The sequence below is a fragment of the Pseudopipra pipra genome, chromosome 24 (genome assembly GCF_036250125.1).
Source record: "Pseudopipra pipra isolate bDixPip1 chromosome 24, bDixPip1.hap1, whole genome shotgun sequence".
Classification (NCBI taxonomy): Eukaryota; Metazoa; Chordata; class Aves; order Passeriformes; family Pipridae; genus Pseudopipra; species Pseudopipra pipra.
The window spans coordinates 3,259,111-3,279,717 of NC_087572.1; the positions used below are offsets into that span (position 1 = coordinate 3,259,111).

Consider the following 20,607-nt stretch of genomic DNA (forward strand, 5'->3'; position numbering starts at 1 on the left):
GTCCGTCCGTCCGTCCGTCCCTCGGGGGGGCTTGGGGAGCGGGGAGGGGGTCGGGCTGAGCCCGCACCGGGGGTTTCCCAGCGCTGTCGCCCCGCACCGGGACCCCCCTCCCGGCCACCCCCCGGTCCCGATCCCGATCCTGGTCCCGATCCCGGTCCCGGCGCCTGCGCTGCGGCCCCGGAAGGGCGAGGGGCGGGTTCTGGTTCCGGGGATGGCGGCGGAGGGCCCGGGAGCGGCGCTGGGAGCGGGGCCGGGCCGCGCCCACCCCCAGGTACGGCCGGGAGCGGGCCCGGGCGGCGGGGGGACCGGGGGGAGCCGGGCTGGGGGCACCGGGGGGAGCGGGGGGAGCCGGGCTGGGGGCACCGGGGGGACCGGGGGGAGCCGGGCTGGGGGCACCGGGGGGAGCCGGGCTGGGGGTACCGGGGGGAGCCGGGCTGGGGGCACCGGGGGGAGCGGGGGAGCCGGGCTGGGGCCGCCCCGGCGCTCCCGCAGCCCCTCGGGGTGTGTGTGTTGCAGTGAGACGCGGCGGGGGGAGCGGGGTACGATGAGCCCCGGCAGCCGCAGGAGCCAGCGCTGAGCCCGCCCCGGCCGCGGACATGGACGCGGAGGCCGTAAGTGAAACGGGGCCGGGACACCGGGAATTGGCCCGGGGAACTGACCCCCAGCACCTGCCCTCGGCAACCACCCCCGGCATCGGCCACTGGCGCCTTTCCCTGGAACCAGCCCCCGGCAGCTGTTCCTGGCCACTGCCCCGACAACTGCCCCAGTGCCTGCCCCGGCACCTTCCCCCAGCCCCTGGCACCGGCCCCAGCGACTGCCCTGGGAACTGCCCCCGGCACCAGCTCGGACCACCGGCCCCGGCATCCACCCTGGCAAACTGCCCCAGCACTTGCCTCCAGCAGCTGCCCCTGGCAGCTGCCCTGGCACCACCCCCAGCAACTGCCCCAGCACCCTCCCCAGCCCCCAGCAACTGCCCCAGCACCCTCCCCAGCACCAGCCCCCTGCCAGAGATCACTCACGGCACTCACTGCACCCCCAGCTCAGAGATGCAGTTCAAAACACACACTGGGAGTTTCGGATCTGGCTGCACAGAGCTCGGTGCAGTGTCACTGACTGCACAGTGACTGCCCGGGCTCAGTGTGTGGAACGAGCTCCGTCAGTCAGTGAATTAATGGGTTTGTTGTGGCCCGAGCAATAAAACCTGTTTGGATTCCCGTTTGTCCTGGTGGTATTTGCTGTCCAGAGCCTTGTGCTGCCTCCTGGCACAGGAGCCTGTGACAACGTAAAATGGGCAGGGGGAAGAGAACTTCACCTTTTGAGTCCAGTTCAGTGTCCAGAGATCACTGAAGCATTTGCTGTCTCTGAAAACACCCACCAAGGCTGTTCTCCATGGCCCTTGGTTGGGAGAGGTGTGGAATAGATTTGTCACTTTGCTGTCACCAAAGAAAAGTTCAGTCTTATCCCAGAGTCCCAGAAGGTGTTGGGTTGGAAGAGACCACTGGAGGTCACCTGGTTCAACCCCCCCTGCTCAGGCAGGGTCTCCTAGAGCAAGTTCCTCAGGATCATGTCCAGGTGAATCTCTCCAGGGAAGGAGACTCCAAAACTGCTCTGAGCAATTTACCAGTGCTGCTCATAGATTATGTGAAGGCAAGAGTGTCCCTTTAAATAAGTCTTTATTTGATCTTGTTTTCCTTCTGGGCCCATGATGTGCCACTGTTTTCCTCCTTTTGCCAAGTTTTCATTTGTCACTCAGTGCCTGTTATTGAGTGGTTTTAGTTTGAAAGTGCTACAGCAGTGTTCAAAATGCTCCTGTATCATGTGACTTCATGTATGTGAAGCTGAAACACTGTTTTATGGAACGGGGCCCTTAGTTACAAATTAAAAGTATCACTGAACAAATAGTCAGAGATCAGACTCTTGACAGTTTAGGAGAATTTCCAATTTAATAAATTTTGAGAAGGGCAGCAGACCTGAGGCACTAATTCTGTCACGTGATTGTCTTGCAGACAATCCCCATCTGGCAGAACAAACCCCATGGCTCAGCACGCAGCGTGGTCAGGATGATCGGGTCAAACCTCCCTCTGAAACCCTGTCCCAGAGCCACCTTCGAGGTAAGTGGCTCGTGGGGTTTGGGGGTGGCTGTGGGAGCTGCAGTTCTGGGGCAGGACAAGGCAGTGCCTCGAGATGCTCTTTGTCACTGCACACCCACAGGGTTGTAGCCACAAAACCTGTTGCAGTACAGTTAATTTTAAGATTTTTATTTTTTCTTTAATTTCTTTTTATCCTTAATTCTGTTCTTGGAAAGCGATCCTTGGCAACTTGAGGAAATACCTCCTCAGACAGTGCCTGAGGAGCAGGTTTAACCAGCTGGAGGGGATGGAAACTGTGGAGCTGCTGACTCAGGGCTTTGTTGTTCGACCTCCAACAGGCCTCGTGCCCTCTGGGCCTGTTTCCCAAACAGTCAGATGGGGTTATGGAGGCACTGACATCACTGCTGGAGCTCAAGGACAGCGCTGGGACTTGTAGTGGCAAAGTGTTGCACGTGGCCTTGGCAGTGTCTGGGCTGGATCAGGTGTCCCTTCCTGCCTCAGACACACACCAGCACACCAGGAACACGTTCAGGAGCCAAGGCAGGGAAGCACAGCAGTTCCCAAACCCGATGGTGTTGCTGTTGTACATCTGACAGAGGCAGCTGCTGCTCTGTTGCTGAGGAGATGGGCTCTGCCAGCCAGTGCAGCACATTTTGGGTGGCTTCAGGAGACAGAAACACCCGTCTCCTTAACAGCATTTTCTTCTTTTCAGGTTCTACCAAGTGTTTCAGATCTCTATTTAAATGATGTGCCCCCAGTCCCCACCTTGGCTGACATTGTGTGGATCGCAGCAGACGATGAGGAGACCTATGCCAGAGTCAGGTTGGTTCCTCTCCCTGTCTGCAGGTCCCTGTTTTTATCCCCTGGTTTGTTTTGCACAGCTCAGGCCAGGCATTGATCAAATGGTCACAACTTCCAGTCCTCACAGGCTCTGATGTGGTGCCTGTTGAAAGACATTTTTCCCAAGAGAAGGGGGTAAAAAAAAAGTTACAAAGGACCCCATGAAGAGTTCCTGTAGGAAGTGCCACAAGTCTGTGCCGTGCCATGTTTTACTAACTGGCTGATCTGTGCAGAGTAACCCCCTGATCCGGGGTGGTTTCTGGTTAGGAAGTTGGAGAGTTGAGTTCTCACAGGGCTGAAATGTTCTGCCCTCGGGAGTTTGGTTCTGGCCAGTGGAACTTCTGTCCTCGAGCAGGGCAGTGCTGACAGGTGTTTGTGAAAGAGAAAACGCAAACGTTCACTGGTGAGTGACATTTCCCATGTGCCCCCAGCGTGGGGTCACAGTCACCAGGAGAAAGGTGACTTCAAACCGTGTGAGCACACACAGATTTTTGCCCCTGAGTCCTCTCACCCCATCTTGTGCCACAGGGTCATGATTTCTGTGACAGACTTTCACAGAATCCCAGACTGGTTTGGGTTGGAAAGGACCTTAAAGCCCCTCTCATTCCAGCCCCCAGGGGCAGGGACACCTTCCACTAGACCGGGTTTGCTCCAAGGCCTGTCCAAGCTGGCCTTGAACACTTTCAGGGATGGGGCAGCCACAGCTTCTTCTGTTCCTTGTTAATTCCCTGTGTTAAAAGCTCCTGCTGCCCTCAGTGGAAGCCCAGCACTGTTGTCACAGAGGGGTTTGGCCCCTGTAAATGCCCAGCAGGTTTTTGTCCCCCAGGAGCGACACTCGCCCGCTGAAGCACAAGTGGAAGCCGAGTCCCTTCACCGTGATCCAGCGCAACGCCTCGGTCCCCAACCTGAGGAAGCAGGAGGAGAAGCTGCTCGCCCTGAAGAAGCCTGGCTTGCCAGCCCTGAGCCGAACCACGGAGCTCCAGGATGAGCTGAGTCACCTCCGGAGCCAGATCGCCAAGATAGTCGCTGCAGAGTCAGGTAGGGCCATGATGAGCTTTATTCCTCTTGAAGGTTGAGCTGCTGAGCTCTGTTATTTCCTCTGTGCACTCCAGACTCATCCCAGCCAAGCCATGTCTGCTCTGGGGGCAGCTCAGGGCTGGGTCTGTGTTTAGAGCTCTGTGCCTTTCATTGGAGGAATTCCAGCTCGTTTTTAAGAAATCCCAATTCCTGCTTTGTGGCTGCATTTGGAGGCACCTCGTTCCATGAGAACGTTGGTGTGTTCTTGCCATTCCTGCTCCCACCTGGCCATCAGCACAAGGGTTCTGCCTTGATTTGGGTAGGAGGGAGGTGTTTGTGTTTGTCTCTGTGCAAATGACAGAATTGTTTGCCATCTCTGTAGCAAAACAAAGCAAAAAAAGGTACTGGGGTACCTGCTGGGGTACTCTGCTGGAGTGATTTCTTTCCTTTTTTTTTTTTTTTATTAAAATTTTATGCAGTTAAAAGCCATGATTTAGCCTCAAAGCTGAACTGTGAGGAAAGACTTTATACTTCTCTTCTTTTTGTGGCTTTTCCCATTTACTCAGCCCTAAAAATGTGACACTGCTTGGTAGGATACAAATCCAGGTGGTTCTACAAGTCTTGCTGCAGCAGTGGCTGCTTCAGAGTGTGTGACTAGTAAAGAAATACCTTGGTGTCTGTGAGTGGAGAATTCAAAAGGCAGAGTTTATCTACCAACTCAAAAAATATGGGAAGTTTTGCAGACTAAAGGAATTCAGTCCTTTCTGAAGACAGTTTTTCTTAAAAGCTGCCTTTTCTTTTATGCAGAACATTTTGCCAGGTGACAGCTGTGTTAGGGCTGCTTTCCAGGGGAAAAGAAGGACCTATAATTCTTCCCATTACTTTAAAAATTGTGCCACATTTTAAACACAATAACCTCAACCATGCAGGGAAGGAGCACAAAACGAGGCAGCACAGATGTCCCCTCCAGAGAGGCTGGGTGTGCCCTCATCCTTCTTTGAGGAGCAGAGAAATTGAAATTGAAAAAAAGAAAGTCTGTGATTTTTTTTTCCTTCTCGGTGTTGTCCCAGCTCTGCAGTTGGTTAGAAAAGTCTGTTTAAATTCAAGGAGGGTAATAATGAGGAAAAATTAGAGATGCAGATGGGAGAAAAACGATTTAATAATTTAATACCTTTGTCTTCCTCTTGCCCACTCCTGACGTGTGAGAACAGCTCGGATCGACTCTCAGTCAATAGCAGGAGCAGTGATTTAGAGCCTTTGCTGCAGCTCCTCATCTGATGCAGGAGATAAGCACTTAGGAGGCTTATTTTGGAAAGATTGATGTCAAAAAAAGAAATACTGTGCACTCTGCTTTATTACCTACTGATAGAGACATCCCTTAATTGGGAACTGATGACTATCTCGAGGCCAAGGGCATCAGTGCTTGGAGGTACAGTTTGTTTCCAGTGCCTGAAGGTTCTTCCAAGGAGATGTGCCCTTGGCATGTTCCTGGCTTTGGATTGGTTTCCCTTGGTGTTTTACATGGGAAATGCCAAATCCTATTTCACTGAACACTGGGAATTCCTGTAGCTGTTGTTATCCTCACTGTGTTTTACATAAATCCCGTCTTCCCAAATAAATCCCATCCTCCCCGTGGGAATAGGTGGGTGCTGTGCACTGTGCTGATGGGAAGCAGAACGGGTCAGAGCAGCTGCAGGTCACAGGGTGAGTGGTTGTGACCACCTTGTGTGAAATCCTGGAGCTCCTGGGCAGGCTCTGCATTCCCACCAGGCATCGTGGATGTGGGGAAGGAGCCTGGCAGGAAAAGAAAGGCCAGGAGTTCTCAAGGCAGTGGAGGAAAAGAGGAAAAAAATTAGCAGTTAAGACCTGACTCCTGACACAAGCTCCCTGGGTGACCCTGAGCAGCAGCTAAAATCTCTGATCCTCCTTTTTACACTTGTAAAAAAACCCCAGGAAAAGTAAACATCACCTGGCTTGTGCTGGGTTTGGACTGGAGGGGTGATGGGCACGGCAGGAACAGAGATACATCAGGGGCTTGGTGGGATAAAAGGTGCTGGAGAAGGAAGCAGAGTGGCCGTGGAGGGCAGCAGAGAACTCTGAGGGGTTTGTTTCCTTGCAGAGGCCGACGGTGCCTCTTGATTTATATTTGGGGTAAAACTGTCCCGCGTGGTTTGGTGTGAGTTTGTTTATCCACCTCTGTTGTTTTCTTTTCCAGCTTCTGCTCAGTTAACACCAGATTTATTATCTCCAGGGAGTTCAAATGCATCTTCTCCTTTACATTGTTTTGGACCCTCTTTCCAATCCACCACTTCCTTTGTCATTAGCGATATCACGGAGGAGGAGGCAGAGCTGGAAAGCCCCGAGCTCCCGTCGGTCTCCCTGCTCTGCTCTGCAGCCTCTGAGAGCTGCAAGCCAGACCCAAAGGATCCTGATGAGGAAGACTCCGTGTCCCTTTCCAAGGCCAGCAGTTTTGCAGACATGATGGGAATTCTTAAAGACATTCACAGGATGAAGCAGAGCAAAGACTTGTAAGTGCCTCCTGAACTCCCTTTGATTTTATCTCCTTTTGGTTTGGGTGTTAAATCATTGTTTTCTGGACACTGGACGTTGCACTTGCTGCTGGTGCTGCTTCTTTATTTGTGATTTGAAGGGAAATACCTGTTTAGAGCAGAACTTGATAACACATTCCTGGTTTTTTGTTTTAACTCTGGCTTACCCACCCCGAGAGGAAACAGTGGAGGGGGATTTAAACTGATTAGCCCAATGTTTGGCTGTTCCAGCTTTTTCCAACCTGGCAAAAAGCTGTGTTTGCCCAGATGCCAACCAGGACTGTGTGTGTTGGCAGCTTTCAGAGTGAGGAAGGGTCACACCACCAGTGCTCCAGGTGCTGGTGCCAGCCCACCTGACATTCCCAGCAGCCTTTCCAGCGTGGCACAGACAGGAATTAACATGTGGAGCTTCTCAGCTTCTCTGACTGTGCATCTGGCCCAGCCCTGAGCGTGGGCAGGGTGAGTTTGCACTTGTCTCATGACGAGTTGACACATTGATCATGAGAACTCCTGAAGCTGCTCCATGGCTGGGACAAGATTCTTGCCCAGCTGAGCAAGTTCCTTCTTCGGTGTTGGCTGAAATCACAGTGAAGAAGTTCAGTCTACACATTTTCCAGCCCAGCCATCATGTTGTGTGAGATTCCTGGCCAAAAATAACACCTGTTTGTGTGATGGCTCTTCACAATTTCTCTGCCTGATTCGGCTTAAAAGGAATTAAATCCTCAGCACTGAGAAAATTGTGTAGTCACATGAGAGGAACATGTTCAGCTTCCACCCAGAGCATCGTGGGGGGGTTACACCTCCATCACTCACCCCTTTCCTCTTGTTTTCCTGAGTGTTGAATATGACTCAAAGCTTAAACATTTGATTGATTTATATAAATGCCTGTCATGTGTCTTGGGGGGGAGGATTCATGGGCCACAGGTGAACTGCTCCTCTTCTTTCTTCCTGTCTGTTGCACAATTATTGATTTATGAGGCAAATGGAGAGAGGATTAAGAGAAATCTTGTATTCTGTGTGTCTCAGTCCGTTGCACAGCAGAATTATTGAATTTTTAGGCAAATGGAGGGAAAATTGAGAAAAATCCTGGGGTTTGTGGGGCTCAACAGGGATTTGGGTTTGGCTTTTGGGAACTGTAACTGCCCCATTCTCATGGTCACTCTGGTGTTGCAGGTACTTCATGCTGTGCCAAGGAGTGTTTTACCTGTACCAAAACCTGCACATTCTCCTGTAACAATGCAATTATCACTCTTCTAATCAGTTCAGGCTGCTGTGTCAGCCTCAGGCTCTCAGGGCAGGGAAACTGCTGCTGTCTGTGCCAGGGGAATCGGGGGAAATGTGCATTCTTCAGGGGGGGAAAAAACTTGTACAAATCCAGATTATGGCAGGGAAATCCAAGGCACTTCTCATCCATGCCTGGATGTGCCAACAAGGCTCCTGCAGAGTCCAGGATTCCAGCACTGGCCGAGTCACGAGGGGCTGGGGGGAGGATGTGACAAACAGTGTGTGGGTGACAGGGAATGCTGCGACATAACGGGCCACAATTTGAATTTCCACCATGGAACGTGTGAGAGAAGTCCTGAGGGATGAAGGTGTTTGATCCTGCTGTTCCCTGGGAGGGCAACAGGATGGTCTGTGCCCGAGGAAAGGCTTTAATTGTGTTTAAAGTCACGGGAGATGGGGTGAGAGCAAAGATTTGGTGCTGAGAGGAGGGGAGAGCTGCCAGATCCCTCCTCGACAAGGTGGGCAGAAGGATGGGGTCAGGAAGGATCATGGATCTCCCTTGATCCTTGACTGATTATCCAGGGAATGCTGTGACAGAAAGGCTGCTTCCTGCTGGAGCTGAACCGTTTTCCCCTCATCCCTTTCTCTGTCTCAGCCTCTGACTCTCCTGAATCCAGCAGTGACATTTTGGGGTTATTACAGCTTAATTAAAGCTGTCTGAAGAGTGGCATGGAGTTGGAAAAATTCAGTTAATCACTGGTGTTCATGACTTGATGAGATTTAATTCCTCACACCCCCCTCAGTGCAGTTGTGGAGCAGCTCCCCCAGCTCTGCTGGGCAGCTCTGGGAACCCTGAGCAGGGTCAGGTGCTCTTTTAAGTGGATGAAAGTACCAGAAGATGCTTAAAGAGGTAATTACATTGATGCCTCTCTGCTGCTCCTGTGTAGGACTTGGTGCTTAAAATCAGCCTTGGTGTTTAAACATAGCCTTGGAAGCTTCAGGAATAAGGGAGAAACTTGCAGAAATGTGCCTGTTTCAGCAAATCTGAATTACAGCCTGTTCCAGTGTCTGTGGTGGAAATGCTCCAGGGGGATTTTTATTTTTTTTTTTTTTTCTTTTAGGAATGTTTGAAACACCCATAATGTTTTCTGAGCAAGGGAGGGCTTCAGCTATGAAAAAAAAAATAAAAGCTCTGAAATTGTCATTACAGGTTGTGAACAAAACTGCAGTGAGCAATTCATGACACCTGAGGGAAAAGAGCTGGGGTTTGGCTTCCTGTAAAAATAATCTGCTTCTAAAAGGAGCTGCTTGTGTGAACTTGTTGGAGGAGGAAAACTGCTCTTAGAATGCTGCAGAAAAACTCATGTAGTGGAAGGAAATGTGTACCAGCCCTGCTTTAAAATGTCTGTAATCACCCATGTTTAAATAGGAAATAATATACTCATTGTGTGGCAGAATTAATGAAAAAATACATATAGTCCCAGGAGTTCACCTCAGACACCTCACTGCTTGCTGATTTGTGTTGAGGGGCTGTAGGCTGCAAATAATTGATCAAGTTTTGGGTTACTTACTTGTTATTAGCACAGCTGAATAAAAATTATCCAGAGCTTTGATGGTGAGGTTTTTCAGGATCCCCCTTGAGCCACGACACGGGCTCCAGGTTTTCTGAGCCGACATGAAAGGGCTGAATTTCAGCTGCTTTTTGTTGTTCTGTGATGTTGTTCTTGCACCTCCTTCACTTGTGACAACAGCTGATGGCAAAGGCTGCAGAAAAAACACTCGGAAGACTCTACCCAGAGCTGTTAATCATTAATTTTGGCACTTGCCTGTGCTAATGCACAGTGATTTCTGTCTCCCCTGTAGAAACCGACCTTCCATGAAGGAGGAGGACCCGGCTGTTCTTATTGCAGAAGTTCTGAGAAGGAAATTTGCCCTGAAGGATGAAGATCTGGCCCTGAAGGAGAAATGATGTCGCTGTCATTCAACTCTTGTAAGCAAAAGTGTTATGCTCCCAAAATTTTTCTCCACAGTAGCTGCCTTCCTAAGGATTGAGCCTTTTGCCTCTTTTATTAATTAGACCTGGTTTCTGCACTGGACACTTAGGAAAGACCCTACGGATTTGATGTGTTTTCCATGTATTGTTATATTTAAGAAAAAAAAAAACAAACCTTTTTAAGAAGATGGAAATTCTTTTCCACCTGTGTTTTGATGTTGATTATTGATAAGGATCTTCTGGAGTGCTGCTGGATGACATTTTCTTACCTACACTTTTCCTTAGGTTCCAAATTAAGCATTAACCTCCAACGGCCTCGTTACGATAGAACCAGTTTCCATTTCCAGTACAAACAGGACAAAACCTCCAGTTCTTTGTTCTGAGTGTGGTACAGAGCTGCTGAAAATAAGCTCATTAATGCTTCCAGGTCTTCAGGCTGTTGGATCAGAGTGGTAAAAGACGTTTTCCCAGTGACAGGACGGAACGAACCCCTGGGTGGGGCGTGAGTGGATTTAGTGTGCCCTGGGTGTTTAACTCACAGATTAGCCCACAGTTGCATGACAGAATGGCCTTAATTTCTTGCCAGTAACTTAATGTTTCATTACTAGTCCTTGTATTCCAAACCTGTATTTTATTTAGCGTTCAAAAGGTCTATTTATTGATGCACCAATGCAAAGGGCCGGGCACCCCCCGAGAGCAGGGGAGGGGTTTGGCCTTGGCTGTGGCTGCAGCTCTCACCCACTGAAGAGTTTTTCCTTCAGCCCCACCTTCGCTGCAATGTTCCTCATGGCTGTATTTAAAGTATGATTTTTTTCCTTTATATAAAATGGAGCCTTAATAAGATGATGATTGTCCTTGAGTTTATTTAATGTGCTCGTGTTTGGGGGGTGGAATTTCGGCTGCTGCAGCTGAACAGACTCACAGGTGGCAAGGATTTTTTTCTTAATCCACCTTAATTTTCTTAACCAAGGGCCCTTGGCCTTTAAAAAATTAAATCATCATCCCCACCTTAAAAAATGAGAGGAGGCTTTTATGGCAGAGAACAGGAAGAGCATTGAAGGCTTAATCAGTTCTACAGGGAGTTGATACAGCTCCTCCCCTCCTGGATGCACCCCTGGAGCCCCTGAACACTGGGATCCTTCTCCCTGTCCCCATAAGGCTCCTCTGCCCAAGGATTTGGTGGGGATACACCTGCCTGTGGAGAAGATGGAGCTGTCACCAGGAGTCCCATTTCCTGGGAATGTGCTCCATGTGCAGGCTGGACAGGAACGGGGCAGTACTATGGGCTCTGATCCTGAGCGAAGCAGTCAAACCCCTTATAAATAAACTCCTTCAACATTTTATTTGTATTAAAGCAAAATAAAAAACAGAGAGGTGCTGCCTGTGGCTGCTGGTTATACCCTGCACACAGACACAGCAGGTTCACTTCCCAAATTCTGACAACTTTCTTACAACTCTCCCCCCCTCCCTCTTGCTGCACAAGAGGCCACACAGGACACTGAGGTCACTCACCAGTGTTTAATCACCCTGTTCCCTTCAGAATCCTGTGTGAACAGTAACTCAGGGCACAGCTCCAGCTGCTGCCCCCGGGGCTGGCTGGAGGCAGCACAGCTGGAACTGTCCCCGTGGGAAATGCCCCTGTCCCTGCAGCAGTGAGCAATGACCCTGTTCCCCTCCGAGTCCTGGCAGAAGAGCTCCCTGCAGGGGCTGTCCCAGCCCACCCCAGCCCCTGCCGTGTTCTGGCCACGCTCTCTCAGGGGCTGAGCTCTCGCTGGGCTCTGTGGGGATGAACAAACCCCCCCAGGAGCCCAGGGCCTGGCTCCTGGCACAGGATTTATATTCTCAGTCTTAGCAAAATCAATTAAAGAATTAACACTACTCCACTGCTGTGGTTTCTTACTCTGCTTTGCACCAAGCCCTGGTTGGAAATCGAGTCCAGCCTTCACCTCCTGGCCCTCCTGTTTGGTTACCCCCCAGTCTGATGTGACACTGCTGCTTCCCGAAACCGTTTCTCCAGCAAATAACTGGGATTTGTTCCTGTGAGTGATGATCCGGGGGCCCTCCGAGTCCTGGGTGAAGCTGAAGCACCAGGAGTCCCCTCCTGGCCCACAGGAGGCTTTGCCCTGGCTCTGTGACTCCACTTGAAGCTCCGAGGAGTCTGGCAAAGGTGCTTTCCCTGCCCGGCCCTGGGATGTGACCTGCACCCCCTCCTCAGATCCAAAGGGTTGATCCTGGGCTGTTTTCATCTGTGGCAAAGCCAAGATCTTCACAGGGCAGGCAGCCAGAGGGACACCTGTGTCTTCACTGTCCTTATTTGGGGTGAAAGGAGACGGCCTGGTGTTTTCTTTGTCTTTTTCATCTGAAAGCAACACAAAATCAGTTAAAGCCAGAGCTGGCAGACACATTTCTCGGGGTTAGTCACTACCCACATTCCTCAACTCAGACCTGCCACTCTCTCCTGTGGCTTTGCTCTCCTTTGTGTATCCCTAAGGATTGTCCCAGTGCTGCCACCACCTCACAACAATCTATTTATGCTGCAGAGGCTGAGCTGGAACAGCACCCAAAGCTCTGGGGGGGGTTCACAACAATCAGCTCTTGACCTCGAGTGAGGTCAAGAGCTGCATCTTCAGCTGCTCCAGCCTTTGGCTCCTCCCTCAGCTTTCCAGGCAGGTCACCTCTAACATTCCCTTTAAAAGCAGCAGCTCAAGAGTCACTTAAAAAAAAAAAAACACAAAACTGCCCAGTGAAACTCTGTCTGTGCCTGTGTGGTCCCATGGAGGCATCAAGGCCCACATTTGCTTCTGAAACCATTGAACATAAAACCCAATACAAGTTCTCAGTATAAACCAGCTCCCCCTCAGTTCAGGATAATTTAAAAGAATAAAATCTTCCAGCATCCCAAATCCTCCAGGACTCTGGATGAACATTCAGACACACCAAGGGAGTAAGTGAATCCAATCAATGGGGGCAATCAAATGGGAAGAAAGAGGAAAGCACAAACCATGTTCAGAAGGAGTGGGAATGACGACTCCAAAGCAAAAACCATCAATACCCCTGTCACAACACAGAAATTCTGTCAACCTGTGCAATTTCTGTAATGCCTCCTCTCATCTGCTTACTTCTAAACCAGTTTAATGCTGATGAACCAACTCTTACATAACTCACAACACACAAACAGCTCCAGAGCCCTGCTCTGCTGCTTTCTGCATCTGTTTCATTTCTCTCCATAGCTGTTAACTTGAGACCCCTGGAATATCCCAGTTTTTCCAGAGCACAAAAAAAAAAACAGCCTCAAAAGCACAGAGGTTGTGAGCTGGCTTAATTAGCTTAAATATTCCATTTCCCCTGTGATGGGGGAACTGGCTCCATTAGGATTAATCACAGCATTCCTTAGAAAAGGCTTTGTCCAGCCCTTCATAACCAGCTATTAACAGCTGCACCTGCATTTGGATTAACCCTCACAATAAAAGCCTTTCTGGGAGTTCAAACTTTTACTCTCTGCCCTAAAAAATGCACTTTCCTGCCCAGCAAAGCTGCCAAGAGATACAGTGAGATGGGTTTGCTGTAACACCTGGAACTGCTTCCCCTCCTTACCTGTGTGGGAGCTGAAGAAGGTGGGGATGGTGGTTTGCTTGGTGCGAGTTTGGGGGGCTCTGCTCTGTGTGAGCATCACTGAGGTGGGTTTCCTCTCCAGAATTCGGGTGGGTGCTTTTAGCTTGGCTGTGAGAGGCTGGGGGGGGGGGGGGGGGGGGAAGAAACAAGGGAGAATGAATGTATGAATATATAAAAAAAACAATTCCTCCTTCTTCCAGAGCTCCCATCTCCACTAAACAGCAACACAGAATCATTTGGGTTGGAAATCACAGAATTGTTGGGGTTGGAAGGGACCTCTGGAGACATCCAGCCCAAGGCAGGGTCACCTGGAGCAGGTGACACAGGAACCAGGTGGGTCTGGAATGTCTGCAGAGAGGGAGACTCCACACCCTCCCTGAGCAGCTGTTCCAGGCTCTGCCACCTCCATGGAAAGAAGTTCTGCCTCATATTGAGGTGGAACTTGTGTTTTAATTTATGGCCATTGCTCCTTGTCCTGTCACTGGGCACCATGGAGGAGAGTCTGGCATCATCCTCTGACAGCCCTGGGAGATAATTAATAGATTAATGGGTATTTGTATGGGATATTTGCACGGACTGATGGATCCCCTCCCAGCCTTCCCTTCTCCAGACTGACCAGGCCCAGCTCCCGCAGTCTCATCCCAGAGATGCCCCAGACCCCAAAACGAATCTCAGATGACGGAGTACCGCTATCAAACGAAGTGAAACACTTCAACTCTCCAACTCTCCGGGCTCACCCGACCCCTCGCAGCTCCCGAGACACCCCCGGTGTCCCCACCCGGGTCTTACCGGCGCCGGTCTGCGCTTCAGCTCGGCCGTGTCCAGCCACACGCCGCACGCCTCGGCCGGGGCGGCGGGGCCCCCGCGCCGGCGCCTCATCCCGGCACCGTTCCCGGTGGTTCCCAATTCCCGGGGGTTCTCAGTTCCCGGCGGTCCCCAATTCCCGGCGGTTCCCGCTCGTTTCCCGTTCCCGGTTCCCGCCCAACGGGCCCCGCGCGCGCCGCTGGCAGCTGACGGACCAATGGGAGCGGAGGGGCGGGGCCCCGAGTGCAGCTGGCCCCGCCCACCCGGGCCGTGCCCTATATAAGGCGGCGGCACGGCGGCGGTCCCTCAGAGCAGCGGAGCGGGGACGGGGGGTGGGTGGTTCCCTCATGGGCCGGACCCGGGACAGGGATCGATCCGTGGGTGTCAGAGCGGGGCTGGCCGGTGCTCCTCGGCAGGAAGGGTCTCTGGAAACAGCGGTGCCGGAGCGGAGCAGCACAACACCCAACGCAGGGGGGGCGTTCCCCCGCCCCGCTGCCCCTCCTGCCCCAGCCCCTCACACCGTGTCTTTCCCCCCCCTGCGTTTGCCCCCTGTGTGCTGTTCAGGGGTGTTCCCCTGTTCCCGGGGCCTGATCCAGCCCCATCACATCAACCCTCTCCTCCCACTGCACTTCCCAGGACAGGCTGTGCCCGTCTCGCTCCCACCACTGAGGGACAGGGCCCTGCCACTGCACGGACAGCTCTGAACAGCTCCCCGGGCCGTATAAGAGGGGCCTGAAATGATACCGAGTTAAGTTTGCCACCCTTGTTTGTGGTTTAAACAGTCTCAGCTCCTTACCTCGTGCTGTGAGACCTGGCAGCTTCCAGGAGCCTTCCCCAGCCCACCACTGTCGGGGCACAGGGCCGCAGCACCGAAACACTTTGTTCCAACTCTTTATTCAGAGCTGAATTAAATATGTACCATTCTTAAGAGCAAGCTGGAACTATTTCTGAATTAAAAAAAAAAAAAAAAGGCATAAAAAAAAGCAGCTTTTACTTTCCCTTTCTATAGAAAGCACTTGCTGAGTAACAGTTCATGAAGCGTCTCATTCCTCTTCTCAAGGTTTGGGGTGGGATTCATCCAGCACGGGCTGAGCTCACCTGCTTCTCCTTCAGGGCTTTTACTCTTCCTTGAAGCCCAGCTTGTTCTTCACCTTCCGGGCCATGTAGGCGGCTGTGAGGACAGAGCAGGTCACAGTGAAGAGGCAAAGGGCAGAGAAGTTGTGTGCCAGGTCCCCCTGGAGAGCGGAATAAATGTGCCGCCTGGACTCGTAGTCCAGCACCACGGCCTCGATCTGCGCCAGCGTGCAGAGCACCAGGCACACGTGGAAGATCTGATGGCTCTGCCCGAAGAAGTGGCACTTGCCAGGGAACCACTTCTCGGGGTAAGGCTGCGAGAAGAAAAAGGCGCCGATGAGGAAAAACAGCACCTGGCACTTGTGGTAGAGCAGAGCCGGGTCCGGGCGCGCCGAGGGCGGCGCGGTGCAGATGCGATGGACCACAGGGCTGATGTCCAGCAGGTAGGCCAGGCCCGAGGGCAGCTCCTGGCACAGCCGGCCCAGGAGCCGGGCGGACTGGTGGTACCGGTACTTGGCATAGCAGGAGCCAGCACAGGACAGCCAGGCCAGGAGCACGGCCGCCGGCATGTAAAACCCCCGGACCCTCTCGTGCCAGCTCGGCTCGATGGCGTAGTAATAGTGCCCCAGGGCGCTGCCATACTGGTAAACAGCAACCCCCACATAGTCCATGAAGAAGAAGCTGTAGTGCCAGAACTCGGACTTGGCCTGCAGGAGGTGGGCGAGGCTGCTGAACGTCAGGTAGGTGATGGAGGCCGCGAGGATGATGAGGAGGGGCTGGGCGTGCAGGTCCTGCCCGAAGTCCACCCGCCGCGAGAGCTGCTGGAAGCGCAGCAGCAGGATCAGCGCTGCCACCAGGTGGGTCCAGACGTTGATGGCCTCGTTGTGCTGCTGGAAGAGGGTGGAGAAGTAGTAGCGCCAGGTCTGCTGGACGGGCCGGTAGCCGGTGTGGATGTAGGGCTTCCAGAAGACCTTGGGCACCTCGGAGCTGCTGACGGTGGAGGGAGAGAGGGGCCCCAGCAGCTGAGGGACCTGCCTCACGTTAATGAAGAGCCGGCTGAGCTTCTCACTGACAAACGTTGCCATGGTGTGGCCCCACTCCGGGTCCCCGCTGCGCGAAATAACCTTTGGGGTGGAAGGAAAGCTTTGCTGCGGGGTTTAAAAGTGGCTTCGACACAAAGTCAGCGAGCGGGGGCAGCTCAGATGCTTTGCCAGATTTTTTTGTTTGGTCGGTTGGTTTGTGTTGTTTTTCCAAAGATAAGCGTGGCCGGAGAACAGCCTGAAAATAAGAATCACCAAAAGGGGTTAGGAAGGAAGGAGGCTGAAGGGAGATTTAGGAAGCCCTGATGTGCCTCTGCTGCACAGGTAACAGACTGCCTGGAGGAGCACAGAGGACATGAGTATGGGGTTAATTGATGCATCAGTTCCTGGCTCACCCCTTCCCTGCAGTTTGGGAAGTGCTAAACAAACCAAACATCCTAAACAAACCTCCCACTCCAGATTTTCCCCCTTGTAAACTGTTTACAGTCCCTGTCCTTACAAGTGACACAAGCCACCTTCCCACCAGCATCGAGGTGGGATCAACCTGCTCTGCCTCCCAAGGGGGCACCTGAGAACAGAAATAACCAACACCACTAACAGGGGGTAAAACTCCTGCATTTGGAGTTTCACCTCCTTTTTTGAGCTCCTGATTTTCCAAGCAGCTTTCCACAAAAACAACACAGCTCGAGTGAGTTCATCCTGTTGCATCACTGAGGTCCAGCAGCACAATCTCTGCGGAGCAAACGTTTCCATATTTACATTTTGGAAGCTGCTGCCCTCACCCGGATAAAATCAGCCCTTTCATAAAAGCTTATTGAACAGAACATGCCCAAAAGGAGATTCTCCCCCCATTTTACCTGCTCGTGCTCAGACAAGTCCTGAGGAAAACAGCCCAGATCCCATCCAGCTCCGGTGCTGATTTATGCCTCAACCCCTGGCAAGTGTCGTTGTTTCAGGGACAGCTCAGACAGGAAAAGCTTTTCAAAGTTTGGGAAAAGGAGGAGGTGGGGATGACACTGTTTGTTTTAAAAATACCCGTAATTTCTTCATCAGAATGGGTCTGTAACCCATGCCTGTCCGAATCCAAGGGGCACAGATGCAGACAAAACCAGGCTGTTTGCTGCTCAGCTTCCCTCCTGAGTGCTCTTTTCCCACTTTGCCTGGTTAAAGAGGCCCCACATCCCAAACAGCCCCCCTGGCTGGGGCAGCAGCTCACATAGGGCAGTCCTGACCCCTGCTTGGCCTCCTAAACCCTCCTGCAATGCTGCAACACGCTCTGGCTGCCAGTGAAAAATTAACTTCACAAACCTCTTCTGGACTCGCAGCTCCTGTGCTGAACTGAAACAGCCCTGGGTCCCACCACAGAGATGAGGGCAAAAGCAGAACTTCCCAAATTCAGCTGTTTCAACCAAAATACAATGGGCAGTTTGAAGAAAACACTGCCCAGAGAACTTGCCTCTATGCCAGGGCTGCTGCTGCTCACAGGGATATTCAGGTAGAGGGGAAGGGGCTCAGCTCCAGATCGCGTCCGACCCCGTTTCGGCTTCCAGGAGAGAAATTCCTGTGGGAAAGGCACCCCTGCTTTGCTCAGGGAGATGCTGTGGCAAAAGCAGTGGAGAGCAGCCAAGCACAAAGCAGGAAAGGGAGTGGTGTTCACCCCAGTTCCTCCAAAACTTGTCAGAGCAGGGCTCTTTTGCCAAGCTCTTCCCAGCTATCAACCCTTGAGCAACGCTCCGTTAGGAACGGAGCACATCTTGGAAATCATTCACCTGCCTGGTACTCCAAATAACAGCCTCCACATCCCCACGAGCTGTCAACAGCACTGCCTCAAACGCCTGCTGCTTCCTCCGAAGCATTTCCTTTCCCCAGCAGCATCCACCCATCCCGCCGAATTTTTTTGTGATGATAGAGCCTCGGCCCCGGGCTGTTTACATCCCTGTTTGCTCCCGCCACACAGCGGGATCCACCCTCCTAAGGCACAAATATCTTTTTTTTTTTTTTAAGTTGGGATGGGTTTTTTCCACCTCGGCTCACCGAGCCCTTGATAAACCGGAGTCCCCCCCCCCCTTCCAGCTGCCAAAACCTGGGAGCCAAGGGATGGTTTTCCATCCCCTGGGATTTCCCCCTCCCTGCGCGGGGGATGCTCCAGGGCTCGGGTGGAGTTGGACACAAGGATTGGCAGCGCTCTAGGACCCTTCCCCTCCCGGTGCTCCCCCCGGGACCCCCATCCCCGCCCAGGCACCTGCAGAACGGACCCCTCCGGGCCGGGCTCAGCCTCCGCCGCCTCCGTTTCCCTCCCCCGGGCCCGCCCCGCTCCGGCCCCGCCGCTTCCTTCCCTTCCCTGTCCCCGGTGCCCGCTCGCCCCGGCGGCCGCGGCTCCTCCCGCTTGGATCGGAGGGAAAAAAGGGGGGGCTGTGAACCGGGGGTCCCGTCCCCCCCGCAGCCCCTACGAGCTGCTGCGAACCTGCTCCCCCTCCTGTGCCCTTCGCGGCCCCCAACGCGGCTCCCCATCGCCCCTCCCTCCGCAGGGTGGGAAGAAGCTGCGGAGCCTTTTTGTCCTTTATTTTGAAAGAACCTGTTTCCATCTCACCCTGATTCCTGTTTTCCTGCCCGACCATCACCCGGATAGTTCCCCTCCCTTATCCCTCTCACACATCACTTCTGTCCTCTCACCGCTCCCACCCCTCAAAATCCCCCCCCCCAGCAGCACTCGGGGGAACCAGCCCCAGTTAAGCACAAACAACGGCAGACACGCAAAACAGAAGGAAGAGGAGGGAACAGAAGGCCCCGCGCCGAGATCTGACAGCCCTGACAAGCCAGAAACCCGCGTTTATCGTCTTTTTGGGCTCTAACGCCATTTGGGGTTTGGCAGCTCCGCCAATCCTCCTCCCCCACCGCGGGAGAGAGACGGGAGATAAACCCCCACACGGTATTTGGGACACTTGGTCTGTTCTCAGCAGGTAAATAAATAGATTAAAATGAAGATCTGGGGAGGTTTTTTTGGTTGTTGGTTGTGCCTCATCTTGTGCACGGGCTCTGATCCAGGGATCCCTCCAGCCTCCATTACACAGTACCAGGGATTCAGCTCCTTATCAAGCCTCGTCTCAAAGTTCAGCTCTGTATTTTCCTGCCCTCATCCCTGACCCCATCCCTGTGCCCTCATTCCCCTGGACAAATCCTGCCCCCATCCCTGTGCCCTCAGCTTACCCAGTGTCGATATGAGCCACTAAAAGCTCCAAACCTGCCCCGTGCCCCCACCCCGCGGCCGGGCAGTCGCTCCCCACCAGGGAGCAGCACAGACTCACCTCCGACTGTGGAGCCTCTGGGATTCCTTCGGGGAGAGCACCAGCTCCAGCCTTCCAAGCACATGGAGCTGGGCTGTACCTCACTGCTCCTCGATGGGTTAAGCACAGCTCAGGTGCAATCCAAGTGCCCGGTGGGACACAGGAAAGCTCCCTAAACTGAGGGCTTCTTCTTAATCAAGTGACCAGGACTCCTTTAGCCCCTTAGAAAACCAGTTCCCCACCAGCTTTTCCATCCTCGGAATTACGTGTCAGCTGGGCTGCACCAGATGCTCCAGGTGTGGAGTTAAACCTGAAAGCAAACCTGGGAAGCAAAAGGCTCAGGATCAGGGGTACAGAGAAAGCCAGAGCCATGAGTGTCACACTGAGGCTGTGAAATCCCTGGCACCCACTAAGCCAAGAGTTCTGGAACAGGGTGTTGGTGCTGAGGAAGTTGGGTGCCTGCTCACCCCCCTTGGCTCTGCCGAGGGCAGCACAAACACCTGTGGATGTTCTTAGGGGAAGGATTTGGGGTACAATACAGCAATTTTGTACCCAATCCACCTAAAAAAAAAAAAAAAAAAAATCATCTTTTCTCAGAGCACAGGTACAGCCCCATCCATTCCTCACACCCCAGGAGGAGAAAAACCCACCACTCTGGCTGTGGGCAGGAGTTAACCTTGGTGTTCTATCCCAACACAGATGTGTGACACCCAAACAAAAACAATTCTTATCCACAAACAGCATTTTGGAAGAGGTCCAGCTGACTTATCCCAGCACCAACACAGGTTCCTGACTCTCCCCCTCTGACACAGTCACCATTCAGCAGCACAGCCATCTCCCAGAAACCCTTCCCAAAACCAGGCTCAGACCAGTCATGTGGTAACAAGGGCCGTTTGTTGGGGCGTCAGAGCCCCGGGGAGGTGGCTCTGAACCCTCTGAACAAAAACACCCGACAGCTGACAACTGCTGAGGTGTCAAAACAAAGCTCTGATTGTCCAGCTAAGACAATGCTGTGCTCTGGGGGAGCGAGGAAATGTGCTGCTCCAGACCTTCCCACCGGGGTGAGGAGTCCCACTGCAG

The 20,607-nt window shown here is 52.8% G+C and overlaps 2 protein-coding genes across 11 annotated transcripts; one reads left to right on the top strand and one right to left on the bottom strand.

The window, feature by feature from the left end:
* Nucleotides 1-161: 161 nt before the first annotated feature.
* Nucleotides 162-10,556, top strand: MTFR1L (mitochondrial fission regulator 1 like). Its single transcript, XM_064635443.1, has 7 exons — nt 162-271; nt 517-611; nt 2,007-2,111; nt 2,803-2,912; nt 3,757-3,968; nt 6,163-6,475; nt 9,584-10,556. Exons 2-7 carry the CDS (start codon nt 597-599, stop codon nt 9,687-9,689), a joined length of 861 nt encoding a protein of 286 aa, XP_064491513.1. The 5' UTR covers nt 162-271; nt 517-596; the 3' UTR covers nt 9,690-10,556.
* Nucleotides 10,557-11,036: 480 nt separating this feature from the next.
* On the bottom strand, nt 11,037-20,540 carry LOC135402348 (membrane progestin receptor alpha-like). 10 transcript variants are annotated; one of them, XR_010425095.1, is made up of 5 exons: nt 18,486-18,714; nt 17,700-17,804; nt 15,228-16,481; nt 14,926-15,076; nt 13,314-13,443 (listed from the first exon to the last, which is right to left on the bottom strand). XR_010425095.1 is itself a non-coding variant. In XM_064635433.1 (3 exons), exons 2-3 carry the CDS (start codon nt 13,381-13,383, stop codon nt 11,222-11,224), a joined length of 927 nt encoding a protein of 308 aa, XP_064491503.1. In that variant the 5' UTR covers nt 13,384-13,443; nt 14,926-15,073; the 3' UTR covers nt 11,037-11,221. The 10 variants fall into 10 exon arrangements, 9 of the variants coding, with proteins under 9 accessions (XP_064491503.1, XP_064491494.1, XP_064491498.1 ...); XM_064635433.1 differs by lacking the exons at nt 15,228-16,481; nt 17,700-17,804; nt 18,486-18,714 and adding an exon at nt 11,037-12,072 and having other exon boundaries at nt 13,308-13,443; nt 14,926-15,073; XM_064635424.1 differs by lacking the exons at nt 15,228-16,481; nt 17,700-17,804; nt 18,486-18,714 and adding an exon at nt 11,037-12,072 and having other exon boundaries at nt 13,308-13,443; nt 14,115-15,073.
* Nucleotides 20,541-20,607: the final 67 nt, after the last annotated feature.